General features: G+C 43.0%; 1 protein-coding gene across 24 annotated transcripts in view; it reads right to left on the bottom strand.

Moving 5' to 3' along the window:
• p120ctn (adherens junction protein p120) overlaps positions 1-25,224 on the bottom strand; it is a 751,624-nt gene that overhangs the window by 131,965 nt on the left and 594,435 nt on the right. For 11 of the 24 annotated variants that reach the window (XM_076197955.1, XM_076197946.1, XM_076197945.1 and 8 more), the window contains exon 1: positions 2,916-2,993. Coding sequence is in view for 4 of the 24 variants with exons in the window: in XM_076197956.1 (XP_076054071.1) it covers positions 12,374-12,634 (261 nt within the window). In the remaining 20 variants the exon portion in view is untranslated. Of the gene's footprint in view, positions 1-2,915; positions 2,995-12,373; positions 12,635-25,224 lie in introns of those variants that run through there. The other 13 variants (XR_012967136.1, XR_012967138.1, XR_012967139.1 and 10 more) reach the window with 3 other exon arrangements.

The raw sequence follows: 25,224 nt of genomic DNA on the forward strand, positions 1-25,224 counted from the left end.
GGCGGGGAGTTGTGTTTGTGTGTGCGTGTAAGGTCAAGTATTACCCATAGATTGGTCATATATGAGCTCTGAGCTCTCTTTCGGGAAGGAAATAGCTGTCGATCACGAGTCCAACACGTGATCCAAGACCATGGTGAATCACACACGCACGCACACACACACACACACACACACAGACATTCCTAAAATTGTCTATCCACGTAGTTCTCTCCCCCATCAATTCCCCCCTCATCCCCACATCCCCCTTGCATTCCCCCTCCCCTCCCCCATTATTCTAAAGCCGCATTCATTCCATTCTAAACATTCTCCACCTCCCCTACTCTATTTCTTCCCCCTTGTGCCCTCTCTATCCTCTCAACCATTTCCCCTCTTTCCGTTTTCTTTGCAATTTCTTCAACTTGTCACCCTTCCCTTCTCCATATCTCCCCCTTCCCCTCTGTGCCTTCCTCAAGCCCATTTCCCCTCTCCTTTCATCCACCCTTATCCCCCTCTCCCCTACTTGTTCTCCCTTCCCAGCAGAGAAGAGAAAACACTTCTGTCCCTCCTCCCGTTTTCTCTCGTTCTCACTTTCCCGCGTTTTTTGTTTTTTTAAGTCACAACGATGGCGACAACCAACACTCACGCACACACGCACGCGCGCGCACGAACGCACACACACACACACACACACACACACACACACACAAACTCGTGGTGCAGTTGGTAGATTTCCCGGCTCCCACTACGGAGGTCCGGGTTATAATCCCGCTCAGGGCTGAAATAATTTCAGTATCGCTGCGCTGCGGGTTGTTACTCCAACTCTCGTGTAAGGTCGCAGCATTACCCATAGATCGGTCATATACGAGCTGTGAGCTCTCTTCCGGGAGGAAAGTAGCTGTCGATCATGAGTCCAACACGTGATCCAAAGACACACAAACACCAGCACACACACACACAAACTGTTTCAAGTAAGGTCTCCCCTCCCCCCCCCTATACGATCCATTCTATGGCGGACCTAACCCTCTTTTATGAGAGGAGAGAAGAGAGAAGGGAAGAAAGTACGGGGAGAAGGGAGAAAGAGGAGAGGGGGATAAGGGGGGAGGGAGAAAGGGGAAGGGGGAAGGAAAAGAGGGTAGGGGGGAAAGTTGAGAACGGGAGAAGTGGGGAGAGGAGAGGAGAGGGGAGAAGGGGGAAGAGAGAAGAGTGGGAGAGAAGAGGGGAAGGGGAGGAGAAAAGTGGAAGGGGAGGAGAAGAGGGGAAGGGGAGAAGAGGGGAGGGGAAAGGAAAAGGGAGAAAAGGGGGAGAGGGGAAAAGGGGAGGGGAGAAGTGGGAGTGGAGAAGGGAGAAGGGGAGGTGAGAAAGGGGATAAGAGGGGAGAAGGGGAGTAGGGTGAGGGATGGGACGGGAAGGGGAAAAGAAAAAAAAAAAAAAAAAAAGGGGAAGGAGGGTTTTTAGTGTCATGTGAAGTCAAGCCACAATTTACCTCCTTCCTTAATGAGGCACCCCCGCCCCCCAAAAAAAAAGAAAAAGAAAATAAAAATCTGGAGTATTGGCTTCCGGAGTCAAGGACATAAGATGCGTAACTATTATGATCACCGCCATAACCCACAGTACACCATTACTCCAACGACAAGACAGATGATTGTGCCGGTGATAATGCCAAAACATCAACAACAACAATCATAATAATAACAATAAAACCAATAACAATACTAAGGTAATAATAGCATAAACAATAACAATGTAACACTGATAATATAATACAGTAACATATAATAACAATAATAATAATGTAATATATGCTTATAATAATAATATTAATAATAATAATAATAGTAATAATAATAATAATAATAATAGTAATAATAATAATAATAATGACGATATTTAAACATAATACAAAATAATACCATTACTACAACTACTACTAAGAATAATCATTTGTAACCAAGTCACGGATGGAATCACATTTACAAACCCCCATGCAGCTCTTTCTATTGGAAATCGCTCGTATTCGGAAGCTTCCAATATTCAAAGAATGGAAATCTAAAGTATATCCACAACCCAAAAATATTTCCTCATATTCCGGTGTATTTTTTTTTTTCGAAACAAAACGTTCATTTCGAATATTGGAAAGTTTTCCGAATTTTGGAAAGTTTTTCCAATAGGGAAAACTTCTCTGAATCCATTAAATTCTTCAGCCTAGTGGCATATTTTATAGGTCTCTCTCTCTCTTTCTCTTTCTCTCTCTCTCTCTCTCTCTAAAAAAAATAGAAGACAAAAAATTTCTATTGTTCCACTAACCAGCTCTCTTTTTCATTTTTTTCTCTTGTTTTACAATTTTTCAAACTCTCCTTTCCAATTCCCCTCAATTATGAGCGAAAATATTCGGTACAATATCTAAACGTTAATGTGCAAGTCTGAAACCTTTTTCAGAACCTATTAAATATTTCACGTTGCTCTAACCGTGGTCATTTCCTTGCAAGCCAAGTAAATGAACATAAAAAAAACTAACAGGAAACAGAAAATGATGTTTCTTCAAACCTAATTTCTCCTACCCAGCAATGCCTCTTCCCTTTCCCCTCCTCCTCACTTTTCACTATCTCCTCTGGTATGGCGTTTCATTTTCCAAACAAAATATATGAAGACACTTTATAGATTCAAAACAAAACATACGATCAAAAGTCCGTTACGCGCAACAAACGACATGACGTCACTCTTCCCCGCGCGCACAAACGACATGACGTCACGAATGTCACAGCACCTCTTGTTTTCCACCATTAATCCACAGTTCTTCCACAGGGAGAAGCAACTCAACCAGGGAAAGACTCCCAAGGTCCTTTTCCCTGGAAAGGGTCACACACGAGCACGCCCTCCCTATGCTGGGCCTTGTGAACCACGCGTAAGTCACGAGGAAACGACAGTGAGGAACACACATCGACTCGACCTCTCTCGACCACGAACGAGTTGGCACTGAGAGGTCCGAATGCCACTCGCAGACCGCCACACACCGGCACACTGCCTCGCCCACGTCACCTTCCTACACCTGCTAACCCCCGCTGCACCTGACCGGGGCGGTGAACACCTGCCTACTTACCTACCTGCTGCACCTGCCTGCTTACCTAACTGCTGCACCTGCCTGCTTACCTACCTGCTACGCCTGTAGGCAGTTGTAACAGGTAGGTAACCTGTTACAACTGCCTATTTGGCTACCTGCTACACCTGCCTGTTCACCTACTTGCTACACCTGTCTGCCCCTCACTTTCCCCTCACCCACTCCCAAAATCGCAAAAAAAAAAAAGAAATAAAAATCCCTCTATATCGCACCATCTTTACTACAGGACTAAAATATGGTCATTCCCTCAAACTCCCCTAAAATATTCAGTACATACGAGGGAGGGAGGGAGGGAGGGAGGGAGGGAGGGAGAGAGAGAGAGAGAGAGAGAGAGAGAGAGAGAGAGAGAGAGAGAGAGAGAGAGAGAGAGAGAGTGAGAGGAGAGAGGAGAGAGAGAGGAGAGAGGAAGGAGAGAGAAAGGAGAGAGGAAGGAGAGAGGAAGGAGAAAGAAAGGAGAGAGAAAGGAGAGAGAAAGGAGAGAGAAAGGAGAGAAAGAAGAGAGAAAGAAGAGAGAAAGAAGAGAGAAAGAAGAGAAAGAAGAGAGGGGAGAGAGAGAAAGAGAGAAAGAGAGAGAAAGAGAGAGAGAGGTTTGATAAGTTTCATGAACAAGTAGCTCCCACTCTAAGGCGGCCTGTTCACACTAGCGGTTTCAACCACCAATGTTTGATTCACACACAACCGCGCATTTCTATTTCACTATGCGGCACAGCCGCGGTTTCCGGGCGGTTAAAATTGCTAGTGTGAATAGTACCTTGAGGTTAAACTTGTTATGGACCAAATGGTCCCCTTTTGATTCTTTCATCATAAATCAATGTCTTTAACATTTAAGGTCCGTCCACTACAGGACCATTAGTCTATCCTCTGTGGAACGATGCAGCCCTGGGACATATTATCATCAAGAACATTTTTTTTTCAATGGTTAAGATCAGTGTTATTGCTTACAAGTCTACTTCTGCATTTTCTTGGCTGCCACCAGGTGATTTTATTCAAAGAGAGTCCCTCTGTGTGTTAATTGGCAGCCCACCAATATGGCAATACTGAAGGCCGGTATGGGAGGTCTTTGTCATATTCTAAAATCAGGAAAGATGGACTTTGTCAATCTAATCTAAGTTTGGCAATCCTCAGATTTCGTTTAGCTTTTCACGTTTTTTTTTTGTTCTTCATGACATCGTATATCAATAAAAGTAAAATTAAAAAAGAACATCAAAAATGCTCACTGTTGCCTTCTCTCATGTTTAGCGATACTGAACTTGAATCTTACTTTTTTTTTCATTTCCTATTTTTATTTCATATGAAAAAATTCATTTTCTTAATTGCAAATAAGTAAATGAAAATTAATAAATATTGTTTTTGTTGTTGTTGTGGGCTATAGTTTAGCAACGCTTCTACACTTCACCTCGCCCGTACAAACAGCCAATCAACTTAGCGTCCCCCGAAGAGGAAGAAGCATTTCCGGAATCCGGATACGAGGCCACGCACGGGCACCTCCATACATGACGCTCCTCCGGGGCCCCCTCCGGACACACACACACACACACAACATCCGGGGCGGCGCCAACCGGACGAGCCCGTGATGTGTTTGTGTGTGGCGGGGGGGGGGGAGCTTCGGGGGGAACAGGGGAAGTGGGTTAAGTTGCAGAGGGGAGAGGGAAGGGGAAAGGGAGGAAGGGTGAGGGAGCGAGAGAGGGAGGAAAAAGGGAGGGGAGAGGGAGAGGGGAAGAGGGGAGGAGGGAGAGGGGAGGAGGGAGAGGGGAGGAGGGAGAGGGGAGGAGGAAGAGGGGAGAAGGGAGAGGGCAGGAGGGAGAGAGGAGCGGGAGAGAGAGGGGAAAGGGAGAGGTAAGAGTGAGGGAGTGAGGGAGTGAGGGAGAGGGGAAGCGGAGGGTGAGGTGAGAAGGAGGGAGAGGAGAAGGGAGAGAGAGGGAGAAGGGAGAGAGAGGGCGAAGGGAGAGGGTGGGGGGAGAGAGAGGGAAGAGGGTGGAAGGGAGGAGAGAGAGGAAATAGGAAGGGAGAGGGGAGGGGAGGGGAGGAGAGAGGAGAGAGGGAGAGAGGAGAGAGGGAGAGGGGAGATGAAGGGAGAGGGGAGATGAAGGGAGAGGGGAGAGGACGGGAGAGAGGAGAGGAAGGGAGAGGAGAGAGGGATGGGGGAAGGATGGGGATGGAGGAGGGGAAGGAGGGGGAGGGGGAGAGGGGCGGGAACAAGGAAGGAGGGAAGGAGAGAGGGAACGAAAGGAGAAAGGTGGGAGGGAAGGAAAGAAGGGAGAAAGGAAGGGAAGCAAGGAAATAGGGAGGGAAGGGAGGAAAGAAGGGAAAGTAGGTAGGGAGGGAGGGAAGAAAAGGAGGAAGGTGGGAGGGAAGGAAGGAAAGAAGGAAGGGAGAAAGGAAGGGAAGCAAGGAAATAGGGAGGGAAGGGAAGCAAGGAAATAGGGAGGGAAGGGAGGAAGGAAGGAAGGGAAGGTAGGTAGGAAGGGAGGGAAGGGAGGGAATGAAGGAGGAATGGAGGGAGGAGACGGAAAAAGAGTCTTTCTCCCTCATCCCCCCGTCTCTCTCTCTCTCTCTCTCTCTCTCTCTCTCTCTCTCTCTCTCTCTCTCTCTCTCTCTCTCTCTCTCTCTCTCTCTCTCTCTCCGAAATGGGAGGAGGGGTTCTGAAACAGTTCCCCTCCCGTGTACTCAACACCCACTCCTAATCTGGCAGTTTCTCCAGTCGAAGAACTTCCCCCCCTCCCGCTCCCCCTCCCCCTCCCCCCAACTTCTTTCCGACCTCCCTCCCTCGGGTATAAAAACGTACAGAGTTCGACATTCCAAGCATAGTTCGCTGCGGTGCTCCCCCCAAAACCTACTCATGCATAGCAATTTATTCATTTATTTGTTGCTATTATTTTTTAAATTGGTTTTTCTCTCTCTTTTTTTGGGGGAGAGGGGGGCAAAGGCATAGTAACCTCAACTACTACTATCCCGACTATCCACGATTCGATTTCCGTTTCCACAGCACTATTTCGGACTATGTGCTCGGCCCGTGATCGACAGCTCGGCATACAGATCCGTTGTGGTCATGGGGGTAATAAGGTTTGAAAATCTTCAACAAAGAGCTTGAAAAAGTCATGCTATTTCGAAGTGGTTCCCTAATCTTTTCAGAGGCATTTTGGCACAATGAAAAAAAAAAAAGTGTACAGCGACAAGCCACAAAACAATCACTAAATATACGAAAACCTAATATATATATATATATATATATATATATATATAATATAATAATAATAATAACATACGGTTTCAAGTTCTTAACTGACACCATAAAAACTAACAAGAGAGAGAGAGAGAGAGAGAGAGAGAGAGAGAGAGAGAGAGAGAGAGAGAGAGAGAGAGAGAGAGAGAGAGAGAGAGAGAGAGAGAGAGAGAGAGAGAGAGAGAGAGAGAGAGAGGTAAATAGAAAGAAAGAAAAAAAAAGGGGGGGAGACATTGCGGCGCCTTCGGGTGGTTGGGAACCAAAAGCCTCACCGCTCAGCTCTGCCATTGTATCCTCGACCTTTACTAACGGCCGACTTCACCCACGCAGGTTCCCCCCCCTTTTTTCAAAAGACCTCCCAGGTCCTCCAGAGCTCCTCCATACCCAATGAACTCCACAAGGTACCCCTAATTTAGAGGGCATAGCCCCCCCCCCTAATTTAGGGTGTATAGCCCTCCTTATGCCTCAGCCTTCCCTAAGGGAAAACGGGTTCTTCAATTAGCAACTACGGGTGTACAAATCAATATACGAGACCATTTGGTCCTCAGAATTGTTAAATGAGCGTTCAATACAATTTCAAGTTCAAATATATCAACGCGAAGTTACTCTTACTTATCGTACCCGACCCTGAGCAAATGGGTTTACGACGCGTTTGGTTCTATTATTTATCGTACCCTATCCTGGCCCAAACAGTTTCTCGCACATTGGACTGCGTTCAAAACTTATATTAACCATTTCTATCATCGACAGTACAAAAAATAAATAAATAAATAAATAAGTAAATGAATAATCAATAACAATATTGTGTGTATATATATTTCCAGCTTAGGCATATATTTTTTCCGCTGCCCGGGTTTCTTCGTTCTTTGAGTGTGAGGGGGCAATAAATAAATAAATAAATAAATAAATAAATAAATAAATAATATATATATATATATATATATATATATATATATATACACGAGGTCAGCGGGGACCACACACACACACACCGGCTTGCTAGTGTCCAGTAGGGAAGGGGAGCTACGCTCGTGGTGTCCCGTATTTGCATCTCACTGTATCAAGTTTGCTCTTAAATTTTTGTACAATATTTGCACACACTATTGTTTTGTCCAATTTGTTCCAGACAACCACTACTCTGTGTGGAAAGCTGTTATTTTTTCAGGTCCCTTCTATAACTGTCCTTTTTGAGTTACTTTTCATGTCCTCTTGTATTTCTTTAATCCCAATTTTGTAAGTCTTCTCTATCAAGGATTTCCATGCCTCTCATGATATAGATGGTCAATAAGTCACCTCTTTCTCTTCTTTGTTCCAGAGTTGGTAATTCCAGCTTTGCCAATCTCTCCTCATATGACAATTTTGAAAGTCAACGTTGGGGCCATCTTCGTAATTGCTCTTCGGATTCTTTCAACTTTTTTTTTTTTTAGTGTCCATAGTGTCGCTGCACACTTCAGTCTTAGCATCAATGTGATAAGTATTTTCTTCGTCATTTCTTTGCCCAAGTAGGTAAAGACTACCTTTATTGATCTTAGCAAGTTGTAGGTTTCTCCGACAATTTAATTTTTCTGTTTATCACGAGTCATGTCTGTGATAACTAATCCAGGTCTTTTTTCAGAACTCGCATTCTTTACTTCTTTTGTACCGATTATATATTGTGCGTGTGATTCACCATGGTCTTGGATCACGTGTTGGACTAGCGCGCGCGTGCATGTAATTCACCAGTCTTCTTGGATTACGTGTTTGGACTCGTGATTGACAGCTATTTCCCTCTCGAAAGAAACCTTAGAGCTCATATATGACCCGCCCACGAGTTGGAGTAACGACTCGTAGCTTAGCGATACAGAAATTATTTGAGCCCTGGGCGGGATTCGAACCCGGACCGCCGTAGTGATGGCCGCGAACGGTACCACACATCAAGTGTGTGTGTGTGTGTCTACTATCATAGCATTTCCCATCGATCTGAGCGCTCATGGGGGGTAAAATAACTGTTGATCACGAGTCCAACATGTGATCGAAGAATGGTGTATCATTAAAGTGAAAAAAATGTAACTTATCATACAATGACGCCCTTGTAATTACATATAAGCAAACAGACCTAATTAACTATGAACACATGTACAATGATAAACTTCAGACACTAGGCGGTTACGTCCGCCAAACAGTAATTCTAAACCAGGAAAAATATATATACATTTAGGGGGAAATACGTCAAAAAGAAAATATAAAAATTTAATATGGCAACAGCGCTGGGACGCTGCGGCTGATGTTGAGGTGATCGGAGTGTAAGTAATTTCATATCATATTAGACATCAGTAACTTTAAGACATCTGTGTCGAGTGGGGTTAGATTTACCTATTTATAAAATATGGCGTTCAAATTGTGCCACATCACGTATAACAACCATATATGAGGGATAAGGGATCGAAGATGTAGATATCGTCATTGTTTAGTGAAAATTGAGGTCATATTTGTTGGCGTCGTTTTACAAATGCATCCTCTGCCGGCTTGAGCAATATGATGGCAAACCAACCCTGGGTTAAAAGGACATTATGCCCTAGGCAACCAGCTTCTTTATTTATAATGAAAAATACATACAACCTCTAACGCTACGGCCTAAAACACAACATTCAGCAGAGTCGGTTCACCTGTAGATTTAAAAATAACCGTCCCGGCTCTCCCGCATTGAGGCGGAGTTCGTGATTGGTCGACGGAAGTGGCGCCTTGCCAGTTTACACGAATCTGCAAGTTTCATGTTTTCCAGCATATCTCTGTTTTATGGGACTAATATTCAGATATTGTTGCATCGTGTGTTTTATTAACGGAGATTTACCATAAGTTTTTCCTTCTTCTTCCTTTCAGCATTTCTTTCACCTGGATCTTAATTAACAACGGCCATCGACTTTTCTAGAATAATTTCAAACACCTGACTGACGAGTTTTTGAATATTCTTTCCCGTACAATATTAAGCTTGTATATTCCATTTTCTAATTTTACTTGATAGCTTTCAGCATCGAACTAAACCTTTAGCGGCAGAAGAGCACCATTTTCTATTTTAAAAGGCCATGAACACGATTTGGCGAAGACCAATAGTACCGTTTTCTATGTTAGTTACCAGACATCCACAGAAAACATTTACAAAAAAAAAATCTAGGTTGGTGACAAGGGGTGACTATTAAACTAACACCCATTCTTAAAAGAATAGCATAGTCTACCAGGGAGGTGGGAAAAAAACCTTGGTATATATATGTATGCAGAAACTAAAGAAATATTGTCAATTATTTCTCGGTAGTTGCTCTAATTTAACATTTATCTCAAGGTTGTAGGCTATGAACCATAACATCATAATCCTTGGTTTGGAATAGGGACAAAGTGATCCCCCCTCCCTTGTTTTCCCTAGATAAACGAATTTCCCCTAGCTTGTATTTTACCTAATAGGTCTGTAATTTTGGTTAACATCCATACTGCCAAGCAATTTAAGCAATTACTTTTGAGGTGTACTTCATTGGCTACTGATTTGTATTTTCTTTCTGTTCAAAGAATATGTTGTCCATAGAAATGTGATGCAAACAGCACCAAAGTATTGAAGCTTTTTTTCTTTTGTGACTGGAGACAATAAGCAGGGCCTGACAGCCAGTGCTAGTTTAAACCCCATCATTTAATTATATGGCAGCGTTACCACCATTATCCACTAACGAAGTTTCCAAAGCAGAGAAGAACATCCCTTTGGGTTACAACATTTATTCATCCTTGTATAACCACTCTCCAGGATTACAAAGGACTACAAAGGAAGAGCATACTAACAGGAGACCTTTTGGTCCATAACTAGGTCCATTCACTTCTATATCTTCATCAAGGGCTTTTTCTCCCTTACAAGGGAAGTAGCCAAAGTCAAAAGGCATAAATCCACTCCAACTCATTTCATCCCCACCCACTCCACTCCCACTCACCATCCCTCACTCCTTCTGTTGTTGTACTATACTTTCCAGTACAACAATAAAGTATGAAAATACATACATACATATACCAAGGCTTTTTCCTCCTTACAAGGGAGGTAGCCAAAAAGAAAAAGGCATAAAAACATTCCCACCCATTCCATCCCTCAATACACTCCACTCCCCTCCACCCTCCCTCCCATCTTAGCACCTCCTGGATGATGGGTCATCCCTGCACCTTGTCCACTGCCCTGGGTCAGAAGCAGTGTCACAAGTCACAGCACATCCACAGCAAGGCTGCTTCATTAAATATGCGACCCCCCTCTCCATCCCCCCATGCACAAAAATTAAGTATAAAAATACCACCACAATAACTCGAGTCACCAGATATCCTCTCTGAAAGTGACTACATCTTATATAAAATTGCTTTATGTATGCCTATTGGCTATAGAAGACTTGCTGTCCATGAGCTATACACAACTAAATGTAAACGGACCAACTCCCATTTATCTCATGCACTACAATAAGAACTTACAGTATCTAACAGATAGGAAGTAGAGTGGAGATACAGGCTAACATACTCTAAACACTTTGTGTCAGTGCAGTGTTCACTATCACCAGTGTTGTACTATCAAGACATCTCAACTAGACACATCCATATTCTGAGACCTACCTACCAATACAGATTACATTACTTCTGTGCAAAACAAACAAGCTACAACAACCTTACACAGTATCCAGCATCAAAGTGCAACCATGAACCTCTGCATCTATGGGACATTTACTGCAGTGAACCTCTCATTATAATAAAAATACCAGTTCCTGTCACTTGTAGCAAGATACATAGTCATCAAGTTCAGTACCATGGATATTTGTGCAAATGCAAATCACATTAAGAATGCACCATGTCCCATTGCAAGAGAAGCCTTCTGCCACCACTTCATCATACACAAATGAAAGCAGAGTGTCACTCCGCAAGAGCTTGAAATAGTATAGGGAAGCATTTGGTGAATATATACATTAGTTTACACCTTCAACACCTGTATCTGCCTCTCAGACTGGCAAGCAGTAGGCAGGATAGCCATGCCACAAGGTCAAACACATATAAAAAGAATAAGAAAGAGACAAAATAACAAGAAGGAAGAAAGAGAGAGAGAGAAAAGAGAGAGAGAGAGAGAGAGAGAGAGAGAGAGAGAGAGAGAGAGAGAGAGAGAGAGAGAGAGAGAGAGAGAGAGAGAGAGAGAGAGAGAGAGAGAGAGAGAGAGAGAGAGAGAGAGAGAGAGAGAGAGAGAGAGAGAGAGAGAGAGAGAACACACAGACAGATAGGCAGAGACAGACAGACAGATAGGCAGAGACAGACAGACACACAGATAAAGGCAGAGACAAACAGACAGACAGACAGAGGCAGAGACAGGAGAGAGAGAGTGAGACAGAGACAGAGACACAAAGAGAGGAGATGGAGATAGAGAGTGAAAGAGTGAAAGAGAGAGAATGTGAAAGAGAGAGAGAGAGAGAGAGAGAGAGAGAGAGAGAGAGAGAGAGAGAGAGAGAGAGAGAGAGAGAGAGAGAGAGAGAACAAGTGAAAAGGTGAAAAAATAGAAAGTGTGATAGAGTGAGAGAAAGAAAAAGAAAAGAGAAAGAGGAGAAAGAGAAAGAAATAAACATACTGAAGAGAAATTGAGAAAAAGAGAGAAAAAGCACAAGATAAGAGTAGAGAAAGCACTAGAGAGAGGAGAGAAAGCAAAAGAGAGAGCACATAAGCAGCAGATCCGAAATGAGACAGAAAAAATAATTAGCTTTATGAGTGCAGAATAGCAAGAACCCCACATGCACAGCAGGCTCACAATGGCTCCTATTCCCTTTTAGAATGAAAAAGCAGATGTCTACGATAAAACTAATGCAATTTACTCATGTATGCAAAATGGCATCCATGTCTAGTCGGACCTCCATTGTGAGCCCGAATTGGCAGAAGTGACCACCACGCACAATCACATTCACATTTCGTTAAATATTTTTGTACAAATTACAAAAGAGGCTGAAGGCTTAGTAAATGCAGTTGACCATAAATCTTGTGGTTGTAATGTGGTTGTGATTGGTTGGGTGGTGGTGCCTGAGTGTGCCTACCTGACTGCAGTGCTCGGTGCGGAGGGGGGGACTCTGAGCGTTCACTGGGCGAGGGGGGGGTTGGGGGGCGGTCCATATAGCCATGGTCCACGTAGTTACCTGCTGGAGGCTCCCCGTAGCCATAGTCGTCCTGGGAATGCACTGGATACCCAACCTGCCCATATGGATACTCCTGTTGGGGGGCTGGTCCTCGAGAGTACGGATCATACTCGTAGCCAGCACCTGAAGTTGGGGGATAACCCTCGTACTGACCACGGGAGCCTGGAACAAGTGAAAACAAAAAATTATTCATACACTCTTCTATCTATAAACCTGGAGCTTTTTTCCTCTTACAAGGGAGGTAACCACGTCAAAGGCATGCACCCACTCCCACCCATTATACTCACATCCACCACCTTTGTTTCCCTCACAGTTTAGCTCTTCATGGATGAAGGATAAGACCTGTCTCCCGTCCACAGTGTCCAGGTTAGAAGCAATGCAGCAAAACACAGTTCATCCACAGTAAGGCCAATTCACTTGACCTCTTCACTCCGGGGCACATCGCACGTCTGGCAGCATTAGCTGCCCGACGTGCGATGTTGCGTCATAATAATCGCATTATAAAAAATAAAGTCAGTGCTCAATCGTTCGTTCTCTTTCACCCATGAATTTTGATAACCATAGAAAATATGATGAAGCCAGTTTAGAGAGAATGGAGGTTATGTAGGTACGACTACAATAAATATAATCAAGACGCCGATGTCGGCATCATCGTGTACCCAATTGCTCCTCATGACGCCTACGTAGGCGTCACCGTGTGGAAGTGGTTAATCAGCAACACCCCTTTTCCAATCACTTCATGCAGAAAATAGAGACGATGAGGAGAAACCCCTCTGAGCTACGTCAAAGTACCATCCATACCCACTCATTCTCCACTCAACCCTGTCCCCTGCCTTCTCCCTTCCTTGTTCAACAGACATTCCCCTCTTGCTCTTTTTATTTTTTCTAAATGAAATACCATATACCAAGGGTTTTTTGCCCCTTACAATGGAAGTAGCCAAAGTCAAAGGCGTAAATTCACTACCACCAATTTCACATCAACATACTCCACTCCCATTCACCATCCCTCCCTCTGTCTTTTCTTGGCTCCTCCTGGATTACTGGTCATCCCTGCATCTCGCCCACTGCCCTGGGTCATAAGCAACGTAGCAAGAAGCAGCACATCCACAACAAGGCCACTTCATTTAATCAGCGATGCCCTTCTCTGTCCCCTCATGCAGGAAAAGAGTAAAATGGAGAGAAATCCCTTTTGGCTGCATCAAAATATCATTCACACATACTCCCTTAACCCCCATTCCCCACCCACTCCCTTCCATGCATCACAGCATCATCCAAACACAACCATTCTCCACTCACCCCTATCTTCTGTCTTCTCCTGTCCTTCTTCAATGGACATTCCCCTTTCCCAATGCCCCTTTTACCCCATCCATCTATCTCATCCTAGGTCATCCCCTCATGTTCACTTCTTCTATCTTTGCCTTCCACTCAAAGGATTACAAAGGCAGAGCATGCAGACAGGAGACCTTTTGGTCCATATCTAGGTCGGGTGCAAAAAAAAATCATAATAATAATAAAATAATAAATAAAAACTATAATAATGTAAATAACAAATAAAATACATAAATAAATGCATAGGTATAGTTAAATGATAAACAAACAGGTAAATAGTAAATAATAATAAATTGACATATACATACATACATATACCAAGGCTTTTTCCCCCTTTCAAGGGAGGTAGCCAAAAAGGGAAAGGCATAAAAACACTCCCACCCATTTCATCCCCAAATACACTCCACACCCCTCCCACCCTTCCTCTCATCTGAGCACCTCCTGGATGACGGGTCATCCCTGCACCCCGCCCACCGCCCTGGGTCAGAAGCAGTGTCGCAAGACACAGTACATCCACAGCAAGGCCGCTTCATTTAATCGGCGACCCCCCCCTCTCCGTCCCCCTTTGCATATAAGGAGAGGACGGGGAGAAATCCCTTCGGGCTGCGTCAAAATTTACTCACACATACTTTGACATATAACTAATATATATTGTTAATAACATATTGTCAATAACATAAATTGACATATAACTAATAATAAATGAAAATCAAACAGGCAAATGATAACAAAACAAAAACAAATAATATAAAATAAATTATAATCATCAGCATCTTGCTTAGGTGTTTATCTAAATGATTCTTAAAGCTTCGAACTGAACTACATTGCACTACCTGTGCAGGAAGTTTATTCCATTCATTAACTACATGGTTGGCAAAGTTGTTTCTACCTACTTCCAAATTGAATCTATTTCTGGACAGTTTGAGACCATTGTTTCTTGTCTGATTCTCATTCAATGTGAAAATTTGGTCACTTTTGATGTTGTCAATTCCCTTTAGAATCTTAAAAACCTGTATCAAGTCACCTCTGAGTCTATGCTTTTTTTAGGGAAAACAGATTCATATGTTTTAGTCAATTTTCGTATGATTTATCTTTTATATTTGGAATCAGTTTTGTGGTTCGCCATTGTACTTTTTCCAGTCTGTCAATGTCTTTAATGAGATTCGGGGGCCATACGGAAACAGCATATTCCAAATGTGGACGAACTAACGATTTATATAGCTTGTTAATGAGTGATGGACTTTTGAAATCAAAAGATCGCGCAGTCAGTCATAAAATCTTATTTGCTTTCTCAGAGGCTGATATACACTGCTTGGATGATTTGAGGTCATTACTTATAATTAATTAAGCCGAGATCTTTTTCACTATCCACTTTTGTTAACGAATTTCCAAATAACTTGTAATCGTACTTACTGTTATTTTTACCTATGTGCATAACCTTACATTTGTGTTAAATTTCATTAGCCACTTTTCAGACCATTGCTGTAATCTATCTAAATCTTCTTGAATATCTAATTGGTTTAAGTGATCATTTGCCATTCCGCACAGTTTTGTATCATCAGCAAATTTGGAAACAGTAGATTTTAGTCCATGGTCTATATCATTTATATATACTATGAATAGAAGTGGCCCAAGAACGGAACCCTGAGGAACTCCACTTGTAACATTTTTCCATCTAGAAGTTTTTCCATTTAAAACAACTCTCTGTTTTCGACCATTCAATCAATTACTAGTCCAACCTAATAGGCTACCACTTATTCCGTGTAAAGCTAATTTAGTAAGTAGTCTTTCGTGTGGGACGGTATCAAAAGCTTTTGCAAAGTCTAGATATATTAAATCTATATTGTTTCTTTTGTCATAATTCGAGATAACTATGTTGTAGAATTCGAGTAAGTTGGTCACACAAGAACGTTTCCGTCTGAAACCATGCTGGCCATCATTTATCGAACAGTTATTTTCTAAATGATGTTCGATTGCATCTCTGATGATAGTTTCCATCATTTTTCCAACGATTGAAGTCAAACTTATAGGCCTATAGTTATTTGGCTTCTTTTTGTCACCTTTTTTGAATATGGGAGTAACGTTAGCTAGCTTCCATTCTCTTGGGACATCTCCAGATATGATGGATTTCTTGAAAATAATTTCTAATGGAACAACAATCTCATTTTTCATTTCCTTTAAGATTCTTGGATGCCACTCTTTTACTAATATTTCTTCACTCATTCTTTCAATATGTCCAAACCATCTCAATACTTTCATCAACCCTATCTCCCAACTCCATTTCACCCCCACTTTCCTCATAACTTACTTGTTTCATACTCTATCCAGCCTAGTGACTCCTATCATACCTCTCAGGCACCTCATTTAAAACACATTCAAACTCCTCTCTTCCTCTCTTATGTTCCATGTTTCTGCTCCATACAGTGCTATTGGCACAATCATTCCTTCATACAATCTCCTCTTAGCATCCATTCCCAAATGTCTATTTCTCATTACACTTTCAGATACAACTACAAAATAAATATAATAAACACGCTGACACTGGCATCTTCATCTACCCTCTCATGCCTCATGATGCTTACATTGGTGTCATTGTATGGAAGAGGTTAAAGTTATCCACTTCCTAGAGTCTTTCTCCCTTCTAAATGAAATCAAAAGAAAAATTATTCATCTTCCACCAACTCATGAAGTAGTTGGAACAACATAGAACATACATACATACATATACCAAGGCTTTTTCCCCCTTACAAGGGAGGTAGCCAAAAAGAAAAAGGCATAAAACCATTCCCACCCATTCCATCCCTAAATACACTCCACCCACCTCCACCCTCCCTCTTATCTTAGCACCTCCTGGATGACGGGTCATCCCTACACCTTGCCCACTGCCCTGGGTCAGAGGCAGTGTCGTAAGACACAGCACATCCACAGCAAAGCTGCTTCATTAAATTGGCAACCCCCCCCCTCCATCCCCCCATGCAGAAAAGGAGGAGACGGGGACAAATCCCTTCTGGCTGCGTCAAATTTTAATCACACATACTACTTCACCCCCATTCCGTCCACAAACAACAGCTGGCTCACCTCCCACTTTTCTCCATTTTCTTTAACCATCTCCAATCCCTGACCCACCACCCTTGCATTTACCTCTTGCACTACCCCATCCATGTATAAGTTGAACAGCCAGGGTGACATGACACATCCCTGACAAAGTCCCACCTTTACCTCGAACCACTCACTCTCTCCATTTCTAATCCTGACACATGCTCTACTACTCTTGTAAAAACTCTTAACAGGTCCTAGAAGCTTTCCTCCTATCCCGTATATCCGCAAAACCTCCCACAGTGCCTTCCTGTCTACCCTGTCATAAGCCTTTTACAGATCCATAAAAGCCAAAAAAATATCCTTACCTTTTCCTATAGCTTTCTCACATATCTGTCTTGCCACAAAGATCTGATCTACACAACCTCTACCTGTCCTAAATTCACACTGTTCCTCACCAATTGTTCCCTCTGTTCCTCTCCTAATCCTCTCAATCAAGATCCTCCCATAAGCCTTCCCAACTACACTTAACATTGTATGTTGGAAAAAAGGATTGTGGTACAATGTTAAGTGTAGCTGGGAACGGAGTACCACAGGGCTCAGTTCTATCCCCCACATTATTTAATCTATAAATTCATGACTTACCCACACCAGACACCTCAGAAATACAAATCTCTTCCTACGCAGACGACATAACAATCACATGCACAAATCGTAACACAGACAAAGCTGCAGAAATAATCCAGCCTTACCTTGACACACTCAACACATGGTTCATCACAAACAGACTCAAAATAGCTCCAACCAAATCTACAGCAACACTTCTCACCAACTGGACAAAAGAACACAAATACATACCTCATCTCTACATCAACAACACTCTAATACCACACACAAACACACCGAAAATTCTTGGTGTAACATAAGATACATCCATGTCTTTCAAACAACACATCACAAACATAAAAAACAAATGCACACCTAGACTTAACGCACTTAAGTCAATCACTGGAACAACATTTGGACAAAACAAAGAAACTAATATAACAATATACAAACAATGCATACACTCAGTGATGAATTATGCGAGTCCTGCATGGGCTCCTAATCTCAGTGAGACACACCACAACACCCTTCAAATCATACAAAACAAAGCCCTAAAAACAATCACAGGCTGCACAAATACAACACCTACAGACCATTTACACCATGAAACAAAAGTCCTCAAAGTCAAGGACCACCTCGACATGAGAGGCACACAAACACTTGCTGCAGCCACCACAAACACATCACACCTGCTACACTACATAGCAGAACACCCACACACACCAAGAAACATTAAAACTACACCCAAAGACCTTTATTACGCACAGATACTCTCTTCTCTTCCTCCACAACCACCAAATACCAGCCTCCGGAAACATATTCATAATCATATCACTCACCGCTCCATTAACACACTGAAAGACAACACACTGCTGCATGCCAGACCCCCTGATATCCACCCTTCTGAATCCTCTCTCCCACGAAAGGACAGAGTCCACTTGGCCAGACTGCGATGCGGTCACCACCCAGCACTTCTAAGCTACCAGAAGAGGCTGGACGACCGTGTTGTGAACAGCTGCCCAGGATGTAACACTTCACCCCATACCATACAACACATAATGGAAGACTGCATTATACACAATCATGCACGCAAACAACACAACATACACTCTATAAAGGATTTGTGGGAAAACCCAGTTTCGGCTGTGGCCTTCCTTGGGGAGACGGGACTGCTCGGACAGACAGTCTAGGGAACGACAACAACAACAACAACTACACTTAACAAGCTAATCCCTCTGAAACTACTACACTCACACTTGTCCCCTTTTCCCTTGTAAAGTGGAACTATACAGGCACTCGATGAGTAAAAGCAGCAATGACTGCAACAGCTCTGTAGGGAAGAGGCCAAACACAGAGTATGGGAGTCCAATATATAATGCCATTGTTAACCCCTTCCATACGGTGCCGCACACGTAGGCGTCATGGACTTAGATCTCGGTGGCAGCAGCCAATGCCAGCCGTACGACGTGTCGTAATAATACTCGCATCATAAAATATAGTCACCGCTTATATCGATCGTTCTCTCTTCACCCGTGAATTTTGATAACCATAGAAAATGCGATTACAAAAGAATTAGAAAGAATGTCATTATGGAGGGGCGACTACAATAAATATAATCAAGACGCCGATATGGCAGCCTCGCGAATACACTCGCTCCCCATGACGCCTACTTGTGCGGCACCGAATGGAAGGGGTTAAACATAGATTCGATACCAGCCACAATACTGGTTGGAATAATTCCAAGATTATAAAATATGAAAACCATACAATGAAACGTAGATGTCTAGAATTGGCGTTTACATCCCTCATAGAAAATATAAATCAGAATAGTGGATTTTTTACAATAAACAAACCATTGGCAATTTTAATTACAAGTAACATGCAATTTGCAAATTGTGTGTACACCATTTTAATGTTTGTTTCTCCCCGCAAGGCTCGGGCTATATAAGGAGTAAAATGATTTTCATCGGTGTTATTTCTGAAGAAGCCCTGCTGGGCGAAACGTAAAATATATTGGACTCCCATACTCTGCGTTTGGCCTCTTTCCTATACAGGCACTCCTCCACTCCTCTGGCACTCTACCCTCTCTCCAGCAAACATTAAATAACCTCACCAGCCAGTCCACCATCACTGTACCTCCTATTTTAGACATTCTGCATGGCATCCATCCAGACCAGGTGCCTTACCTGCTTTCATCACCTTAACAACTGCCTTCACTTCATCCTTCCTTATTTCTCCTCCATTTTCCTCACTCGTCATGGTCATTTTCTTAGCACTTCCCACTGCAACTATCTTTCCCTCCCTATCCCCCTTCACATTTAGCAACTCCCTAAAATACTCTGCCCATCTTCCCCTTACTGCCTTCTCTTCCATTATCATCTCTCCATCTACACCTTTTACATTTACTTCTCTATTTGATTTGCCTCCTCTTCCTCTCTTAATTTCTTTCCAAAATATCTTTTTATTACTTTCAAAATTTTCTGTCATACTCTTACCCCATTTCACATCTGCTCTCCTCTTTGCCTCCTTTACCTTGTGCTTTACTTCTCTTTTCTTTTCTTTGTATCTCTCACACAGAACAACAAAGCAATATCATTAACAAGCCACATCTCCAAAACAAGCTTCTAACCCTCAACATTGGAAAACAGGAAAATAACTAAGATACATATATATACATATATATACCAAGGCTTTTTCCCCCTTACAAGGGAGGTAGCCAAAAAGAAAAAGGCATTAAAATCATTCCCACCCATTCCATCCCTAAATACACTCCACTCCCCTCCACATTCCCTCTTATCTTAGCACCAATATAAAACTAGGCACAGAAACCTCCCAACACTTCTTTAGCAAAGACACAAAAAATACCATAGACAAAAAATTAAAAACTTACACACAGAAGGACCAGACAAGATACCAAACTAAAACCTAAAACATCTGGGCCAACAGATAACTTTAACCATTCCTGACTGTACAATAGTACCCCAAGCAGAGAAATGATCACTGTTCATCCCCACCTTAAGACCAAATAAACTATCAAAGAACCAAGCATCTTACATAACTCTCTCTCTCCTCCATACCATTTCTAAACTGATGGAGAGATTCATCTTTGACAGAATCAAAATACATACACTTTCTCTACCAAATCAACAAGGACCAACAACAGGTAGCCTGCACACTGTGGTCCTGTGACAGACATCTGAGAGATTCTTTTCTTCTGTCATCTATCTTCGAAACCCATCAAACCATCTTTAACAGGTGGTGCAGTCTCCAGGTTAGACCTGAGATCCCTCTCAACCATCAACTGTTCACTCACCTTTTAACAAAATAGAAAGCTTACAGCTGGCAACTGCTCCCTTCCTACTAGTACTATCAGCCAATGATAAGAACTGTCTGCCCTGGAGCTGCAGCGTCTACGTCGTGGGACCACCCCCCAACCCCAAGAGTTGGGGGCCAAACGGCAGCAACCACCCCTGGCCATCAGCTCTACGCAGGTGGCACCGATCCCCAAGAGGAGCTACACCTACCTTGGGGAGTACCACAACCCTTTTTCCCAACATGCAATATTACGTTTTTTCTGCACCGAGGGGTGATTTTCCGGCGATCACCCCTCTTCTTCTACTTTTAGCTGGAGATGTAGAGAGCAATCCTGGGCCCACCACAAAATACACATGCCCAACATGCTCTAAACCCATTACTTCGAGCAGACAGACAAAGGGCTCAGTTCAGTGCAATATGTGCAAAAACTGGGCCCACCTCACTTGTACAACACTTGCTGACACAAACCAATACACAAACACTTGGACATGTTCTACCTGCCCTCCAGTAACCCCACTCCCACCTCCCCAACCACAGCCAGCACCCTTACCCACTCCCAATTTCCCTTTGCCCTTACCCCCGATTAGTACTCCCCTTCCTTTGTCCCCGATCTCTCCTTTCCCCCCCTCTGACCCAGATCCTACACCTTCCCCACTACCACCCCAACCTCAACCCCAAACAGCAACATACAACACATACAAAACACACAACATCAACATATTACAACACAACATTGACGGTATTAACACAAAAAAACATGAACTTGAACACTTTCTTAAACAACACAACATACACATTGCGATTTTACAAGAAACAAAACTAAGACACTCACACAAAACACCATCATTTCATAGTTACACCACCATCAGACAAGACCAGACTGACGGCTATGGCGGTGGACTCATCACCCTGATCCACCACTCCATCTGTTTTGTGGACACAAGTGCCACAACCAAAATTCTCCTCCCTACCACAGATAACACAACAGAAATCCAATCCATTCGAATCCGCACAGGCAACAAATCAACACTGACAATAGTTAACATGTACATTCCCCCCCAATCATCCCCCACAGTTCCAGACACCTTCAGGCCTCATTTTAGCCAACTAGCCTCAATCCCCAACCTGATCATGGGTGGAGACTTCAACGCCAAGTCGTCTGCCTGGTATGCCGACAACCCTGACACAGACAGAGGGCTTGATATACAGACTCAGTTTGACTCATTGACTATCATGAACAACACACATAATCATACACATATCCCACACCAAGCCCTCTATACTCCCTCCTCTCCTGATATCACCTTTTGCTCCCCCTGCCTAACCCCAACAACATCATGGAGAGTGGTCGGAACCCTTGGCTCTGACCACCTTCCAATCATCATCACCACCAAAACAAGATGCACCCCAGTTGGCCACAGACACACTTACACCAATTACAAGAGAGCTAACTGGGAAGCTTTTACTGAAGAGACAGAACAACATTTTGAAACACTTAACAGTACACCAATCACAAACATAAACAATGCTGTGCACACTTTTAATACAATCATACAAAATGCAGACAAGAGATACATCCCTAGAGGCAACAGAAAATCACACAACCCCAACTTCACACCAGAAATCCAAAGCCTCGTCAGACAACGTGACACGATACCCCCACACCTATCCCTCAAAACATAGCAGACCAAATACAAACACTAAACACTGTGATTGCCAATAAAATACATGAACAAAAAACACAAAATTGGCAAAACTTTATCAATACACTTGATCACAAAACAAACACCAGCAAATTGTACAAAACACTCAACAGCATTACACTATCCAACAGTAACACTACACGCTCTCACGCAGCAATAATCACAACAACAGATAATCTACCCTCAAACAGACAACAAGCAAACGCACTCATACGTCATTTTGCACAGACAAGCCATCTCACTTCTCACCCTGACGACCGACGCACCATTCGACGTAAAAAGACTTTCCCACAGACTCAGACTATACACCCTTCATAGACAATCAGACAAAACTCATAATACATAGTCTCAAGCACTCATCTGCCTGTGGCCCTGATAACATAAGCAACATCCACCTAAAACACATTGGACCACAAGGTATACACGCACTCACAAACATTGCAAACTACAGCTATTCACACAACACTATACCCGACATCTGGAAGCATGGTAAAATAATCACCATTCCAAAACCGAACAAAGACCCAACAATCCCAACATCGCACCGCCCAATCACACTTCTCTGCACCCCCTCTAAAGTCATTGAACGCCTAATATTTAAACTTGTCACACCACATATTCCCCTTGCTGACTCACAACACGGTTTTAGGCCACTACACTCCACAAACACTCTTCTGATAAACCTCACACAAAGAATTTTAGATGGCATCAATTCAGATAGGCCCCACCACAGAACACTTCTTATAACATTAGACATTAGTAAAGCTTTTGATGCTATCCCCCGCCACAACCTAACAAATAAAATATATAACACAGACATGCACAATAACACCAAAAGATGGCTGGCCAATTATCTGGCAGGTAGGAATGCTTATGTGTCATATAATGGCCAATCATCGCACATCAGAAACATTAAGAACGGAGTACCACAGGGCTCAGTTCTATCCCCCACACTATTTAATCTATACATGCATGACTTACCCACGCCAGACACCTCAGAAATACAAATCTCTTCCTACGCAGACGACATAACAATCACATGCACACATCGTAACACAGACAAAGCTGCAGAAATAATCCAGCCATACCTTGACACACTCAACACATGGTTCATCACAAACAGACTCAAAATAGCTCCAACCAAATCTACGGCAACACTTCTCACCAACTGGACAAAAGAACACAAATACATACCTCATCTCTACATCAACAACACTCTAATACCACACACAAACACACCGAAAATTCTTGGTGTAACATACGATACATCCATGTCTTTCAAACAACACATCACAAACATAAAAAACAAATGCACACCCAGACTTAATGCACTTAAGTCAATCACTGGAACAACATTTGGACAAAACAAAGAAACTAATATAACAATATACAAACAATGCATACGCTCAGTGTTGAATTATGCGAGTCCTGCATGGGCTCCTAATCTCAGTGAGACACACCACAACACCCTTCAAATCATACAAAACAAAGCCCTAAAAACAATTACAGGCTGCACAAATACAACACCTACAGACCATTTACACCATGAAACAAAAGTCCTCAAAGTCAAGGACACACAAACACTTGCCGCAGCCACCACAAACACATCACACCTCACAAACATAAAAAACAAATGCACACCTAGACTTAACGCACTTAAGTCAATCACTGGAACAACATTTGGACAAAACAAAGAAACTAATATAACAATATACAAACAATGCATACGCTCAGTGATGAATTATGCGAGTCCTGCATGGGCTCCTAATCTCAGTGAGACACACCACAACACCCTTCAAATCATACAAAACAAAGCCCTAAAAACAATTACAGGCTGCACAAATACATCACCTACAGACCATTTACACCATGAAACAAAAGTCCTCAAAGTCAAGGACCACCTCGACATGAGAGGCACACAAACACTTGCTGCAGCCACCACAAACACATCACACCCGCTACACTACATAGCAGAACACCCACACACACCAAGAAACATTAAAACTACACCCAAAGACCTTTATTACACACAGATACTCTCTTCTCTTCCTCCACAACCACCAAATACCAGCCTCCGGAAACATATTCATAATCATATCACTCACCGCTCAATTAACACACTGAAAGACAACACACTGCTGCATGCCAGACCCCCTGATATCCACCCTTCTGAATCCTCTCTCCCACGTAAGGACAGAGTCCACTTGGCCAGACTGCGATGCGGTCACCACCCAGCACTTCTAAGCTACCAGAAGAGGCTGGACGACCGTGTTGTGAACAGCTGCCCAGGATGTAACACTTCACCCCATACCATACAACACATAATGGAAGACTGCATTATACACAATCATACACGCAAACAACACAACATACACTCTATAAAGGATTTGTGGGAAAACCCAGTTTCGGCTGTGGCCTTCCTTGGGGAGACGGGACTGCTCGGACAGACAGTCTAGGGAACGACAACAACAACAACAACAACATCACACCCGCTACACTACATAGCAGAACACCCACACACACCAAGAAACATTAAAACAACACCCAAAGACCTTTATCATGCACAGATACTCTCTTCTTTTCCTCCACAACCACCAAATACCAGCCTCCGGAAACATATTCATAATTATATCACTCACCGCTCCATTAATACACTGAAAGACAACACACTGCTGCATGCCAGACCCCCTGATATCCACCCTTCTGAATCCTCTCTCCCACGAAAGGACAGAGTCCACTTGGCCAGACTGCGGTGCGGTCACC

The sequence above is a fragment of the Oratosquilla oratoria genome, chromosome 14 (genome assembly GCF_046742065.1).
Source record: "Oratosquilla oratoria isolate Oo_2021 chromosome 14, ASM4674206v1, whole genome shotgun sequence".
NCBI lineage: Eukaryota > Metazoa > Arthropoda > Malacostraca > Stomatopoda > Squillidae > Oratosquilla > Oratosquilla oratoria.